At 47.7% G+C, this 5,672-nt stretch overlaps 1 protein-coding gene across 1 annotated transcript in view; it reads right to left on the reverse strand.

Moving 5' to 3' along the window:
- The window catches only part of schip1 (schwannomin interacting protein 1), a 43,403-nt gene extending 40,501 nt beyond the window's left edge, over positions 1 to 2,902 (reverse strand). Inside the window, exon 1 of the mRNA XM_083680044.1 lies at positions 2,664 to 2,902. Within this exon, the coding sequence (XP_083536170.1) occupies positions 2,664 to 2,669 (6 nt within the window). The 5' untranslated portion in view covers positions 2,670 to 2,902. The remainder of the gene's footprint in view (positions 1 to 2,663) is intronic.
- Positions 2,903 to 5,672: the final 2,770 nt, after the last annotated feature.

A 5,672-nucleotide genomic window follows, 5' to 3' on the forward strand; every position in this document is an offset into this window, starting at 1 on the left:
GAATTAACATAGCGGTTTTATTTTAACCCGACTGAAAAGTGAGCTGCAGCAACTTCAGTCGTAAGACGGCAACACAAACAAACACATTTTTTATGTGACCGACACTGTGGATCAAAACTCAAATCATTCAAACCCACAGAGTCAAGCAAGCACCTGTGTAAGGCCTGTTGTTCTTGCTCCTCCTTAGTAATGGCTTATAGCTGTAGGTCAAACCTATTTATATAGGATGGCCAAGGTTATATGACTTACTCTGAACTGCATATGAACTACTCACTATTAGATATTGGCTTATTATGTTATAATAACAATAACATAAGGTGGAATAGAAATAGCAGCAGAAACAATATTGGAGGTGTGAGTAGTATGTAAGTGTGTAAGTGCATGTGGTGTCAGATAGGATAGTGCAAAGGGTTGCGCAGCAATGTGGTGTGGGATATTGGCTCATTAACAGTTTATTAGCAGAACACCTTGACATGAATCGGTACCAACACCTCATCACACCGGAGTGGAGGACCCTGTCATCGGTGACGTCAGAGGCAAGCAGAATCTACCGGATGACTCAACTATGACTCAACACCTTGGAGACGGACCTTGCTGAGGCAGAGCAACGATTAACGATTGAGACAAGCCTGGTAAGAGACCAGACTCTCAATCGAACATGTACGCTAATTGAAGGACTTTTAAAGGCCGTATTCTTCTTCAGGACATTCAACTGACACGTTTGGGAATGTTAATGTGAACAACACATCATTGTTATTTTTTTCGGAGAGCTTTTTAAAAAAATGTTTTAAATCCTAACAATTAGACCTTTAGACAGCAGTCGGTCATCTGCAAACATCTAAACTGCATAGTCACAAGATGGCAATGTTTAGTTGCATTTCTATTCGTCTTCCCTTAGAACAATCTGGTGGTTTTAAGGACCAAGGAGGCTTGTAATCGCCTAAATAGGAGTTAACGGGGGGCTCCACCTCCCCGCTATAATATAATAAAATCTGGTGGTTTTAAGGACCAAGGAGCATGTAATCGCCTAAATAGGAGTTAACGGGGGGCTCCACCTCCCCGCTATAATATAATAATACCCCTGAGTAGTCCTACAGTTCCTGAGATCAAGATTCGAGGTCAGGATGTGCCGTAGCCTATAAGTGACATAATAGGAGGTCACGAATCCATTTCGCAATGTGTCCATCATCAGCAGCCATCAATGGTTAGGATATCCATTGCGAACCTTACCAAAATGCTCATCCAAAACGCCGGCTCTTTGAAGTGATCTCAGGTTGCTGTTATTTTTTATAAAATCTGCCGGACTTCCCGCGATTGTTCCCACGAGTAGATTGTCTTATTATTCTACACATGGTAATATAAACAAATCACGCAGCCTCGCCACCCATTGAAGGCGTTGAAGTACCGCGGAATAGGGGAAGCCGTGGGAAGCCGTTTTAAATCTTGATTTGGGATTTCTTAAAAGGGCAACGGCTCAAACGGCACGTTTGCGGTAGTAAATCCTGCACGAATTGCTTAAAAGCCTCCCTCCCTCCCTCAAAACACACACGCCAGTTTGTGAAAGTTAGGGTTAGGTTTATGATCCTTGCAGTTCCAGAATTATCATATGAATTAAATTTTTTGGCGTAGGGTCAAATGAGTCCGTGTAAAATGTGTCATTATTTAAAGTGATTCACAGTGCGAGGGAGAGAGGTGGGGCCCGCTTTAGTTGATCCTCTTTCGGATTAACCTCACAGCCTACACAGGGTGGAGGATTTGGCCAACGACACAATGCATGCAAATTGACAGCTGCACTGTCAGCCAGGCGGGTGTTTTGCTTTCATTTCATGTCAAAGTCGAGCCATGATGTAGCTTACTGTTATTGTGAATTGTCAACCCCCCCCCCAAAAAAAAACAACAGCTTTTACACGCACGTCCACTGTCAAGGAACATCCAACGCCCAGCCTCTCCCATGCAACATCAATGAGCGACATCTTCAAAACCTCTGTCCAATAGCACTGCAATAACCTATTGATATAAGTGGCTTTGAGTGGTTATGTCATTCCCTAATACAATCCTTTTGCAAGAAAATATGCAGTTCAAAACGTAAAGCGCACATACAGCCTTTATAGCAGAGTCATTCACACTCGAATGATGTAATGTTTCGACCTCAAGAAATACACGGGAGCAACCTGATACCCCCCCCCCCCCCCGGCAACAGTGGCGACAGATCCGCCCAATTTCACAACGCGAACGACATCCAAAATAACGACAGCTCACTGATGACAGTGGTCCTATCAATAGAACAGACTATAACATGTCCTTATAACAAAGCTATAGCCTCCCACTATGTTTAGTCACAGTTAAACTGGATGATCTATCTATTAGTATCTATTATCAATAGGACCACGTCCCAGCCTATAGGTATAGCCTACCACCCTGTTTAGTCACAGTTAAGCTGTACAGGCTATTATCATTAAGCCTACACCGATTACAGTAGCATACACACGCAATAGTAGGAGCGTTATAATTCAGAATTACATAAAAACAGGAGCCTAATCTCCTAAATCCATGAATCAAATCTGACCGATGACCCAGCCTATACAGAAGGCATACATCCAGCATATGCAGTGATTCTGGTCTAAACAGTCAGTCGGAACAACACACGCAGAGCCGATACTTACTGTCATCTTTTCTGTATGATCTCCCTTCTCAAGACATGGTCAATTCGGTTCTAGACAACGATAGGGTGTAAATGTTCCAGTAGGTTATAGCACGGGGGGTAGTTTTGGCCGCTAGCCGGAGATAGGACAGAAAGCCGGTAGGTTCTTGAGGTCGCCCGTTGGTGTAGTCATCGCTCTGTGTACGTACCCGCCGCGGAGCCCAGCCCTCCAGCCCACCGGAGGCTTTGAGTTCAAAAATAGACGAGTTAAAAAATCCCCCGTTTTGCGAGCGCCTAGGTCGCCGCCGCTCCTCCTCTCCTCTCTTCCCCTCCCCTCTCCCGGCACGGATGTCAAAACCCGGTTTCTACCGCTCAGCGCATACACACACACGCGCTCACACCGCTCCTGGATGGATAGTAGAGATATAGCGAACGAGAGAGTGTGTATATATGTCCCTGTCTCTGCGCGCGCGCGCTGTGTGTGTGTATGTGTGTGTGTGTGTGTGTGTGTGTGTTTGTGTGCGTGTGCGTGTGTGTGTGTGTGAGATCACTCTCTCAAGACAACCTCACACACGTATCTCCGTTCTCCACCGAACCGCTCACAAACAATCGCGCATCCGAAGAAGCTCCGTGATTCAACGGCGTCTTGACCGCGGAATGCCGCTCTGAGGAGGAGAACTTGACGACGACAGAACCGTAGCCCTGCCTTCTGCACCCACTGACCTTGCCAATGGCAGACAGACACAGAAAGAGAGAGAGAGGGGGAGAGAGAGAGAGAGAGAGAGAAAAGGGAGCTACCACTATCTGGTTGAATTATTCAGGTTGTCCTGCTACCTCACCCTTGGAAATCTCAAAGACACCACTGTCATGTCTATTGTCTTAAGTCGTTGACTTTTCACAAGTGTAAACTCAAGTGTCTCTTGTATGTCGGCTTGTAAACCAGTGTCTGCTGGCACTGTTGATCAGGACATGGTTATCAGTTCGTTGTATGCTGACGATACATTCGCCGTGTTATAATGAGGTATAAATATGGGACTGCAAAGGTGGTTCAGGCACACAGACCATTGTTTGTGGCCTGTTTTGTTACCAGGCCCTACCTGCCAGCCCTAACCCTAACCCTAACCCTAACCCTAACCCTAAGTCACGGTCTGTTTGAGAGAGGGGATCCCGCGCCGTGGGACTGGGCAGCAATATACACTTCACACACTGCCTGTGTGTCAAATGACACCCTATTCCCCACACAGTCATCATTCTAGACAACAGTAGTGTCCTACATGGGGCACATTCTGTCATTGGAGACTTGCCATGGTTCTGAATACCCTAGCCCACAACCCCCCCCCCCATCCCCCCCTCCCCCAGAGGCAGCTGTGCTCATAGAGTCCAGGCTGGGGTCAACACCATCATCACATGCTATTCCTATGACATGTTTCCTCATTGTAACAGCTTTTCCGACATGGATATCAAGCTAAGCCTTATGGGGTAATTGTAATTGTCCATGCAATTTGCCTTTGGTGGCTATGGTGTTGCAGGCCAACATATAGGGCAGAAGTACATCTAAAGTTGAGTTGGTAAACTCACTCCTCAAGTTCAAATACCCCCACCCACGCTGTCGAATAGCTAGCTTTTCGATAAGTCGAATTGCGGGGCTACTGTTTGCAACAACTTGACGTCTGTTTAATTGGTGCCGTGACCCAGATACGCAGCTGGGCTCAGCTCGATGGCGGAGGAGACGGCGGTCACGTGTGTTGGCAAGCCAGAGGTTGCAAGTTCGAGACTCGGTCGGAGCAACTCAAATCCCGGAGCTACTGTTTGCAACAGCTTGGCATCTGTTTGATACACCCTAAGCTGCATGGCCTAGAACTGGATCCTCCAAACTTAGTTTTGGAAGTATTAATCGAAGCTGGCCAGGCGCAGCAATATAAATATATAAGAAGAGCACACAGGATTACACCCGGTAATGAGAGAGCAGAACTTCAAAGACCCCTGGCTGGGTCTCTCTACTCGCTACAGTGGGTCCCCCACCAATATCAGGGATCTCCCTAAAGAGAAGACAGCAGGGGCCTATCCAACCCCACCACCACTACACCCCCGCCCCCCCCCCCCCCCCCTACACCCCAGCTTCCTTCAGCCCCCCTTTCTCCGCTCTTCATCTACTACTTTTCCCTCACTCCGAAGCCCCCCCCCCCCCCCCCATACCCCAGCTTCCTTCAGCTACCCTTCCTCCTCTCCTCATCTCTTCTACCTTTCCTCCTCTCCTCATCTCCTCCTTTCCCTCTCTCCTCATCTCCTCCTTTCCCTCTCTCCGAGGACAAATTCCCCAATCGGTCATAGCGGCTATGGAGTTCCAGAGTGCTGGCGTCAAGTTAGATGCCCTCGGGGGAAGATGAGGCGCTTTTGGGTTTCCTATCTGGAGAACGTGACGTGTGTAAGTTAACATTCTCACTAGGCAATTAGCTTGTCAGCAGGAGGCTAATGTAGTGTGTTTTACCTCTCTCTGCACCCTGTCTACACATGCATGCACGCACGCACGCACGCACGCACGCACGCACGCACGCTCGCACACACACACACACGCACACACACACACGCACACGCACGCACACACGTACGCACGCACACACGTGCACGCACACACACACACACACACACACACACACACACACACACACAGACACACACACTCTCTTTGATGTTCCTCTATTACAGTACCACTCTTCAAGTAAAGGCCACAGCAATTGTTACTTTGATCCACATTCCTTCCCCTCAGAACCGGTCCAGGAACCAAAGGCAACAACGCGCAACTACAAAGTATCAAGAGAAGCTGTCAAATTACACGATGGAGACGTCCTCCATGTCACATCACACACAACAGTTTTGATCAATGTCTTCACACCTTCAAAAGGAAGCCGTGCTGCAGTTGACTCTAACTGTTCTTTTGAGTTAGGGGGTGGTCAAAGGAAGTTCACCACTCGACATCACACAGTACAGTAGAGCCGACCCGAGGGCCCTTCGATCAATCAATCAATCAATC

Source organism: Argentina silus (genome assembly GCF_951799395.1).
Source record: "Argentina silus genome assembly, chromosome: 11".
NCBI classification, from domain to species: Eukaryota; Metazoa; Chordata; class Actinopteri; order Argentiniformes; family Argentinidae; genus Argentina; species Argentina silus.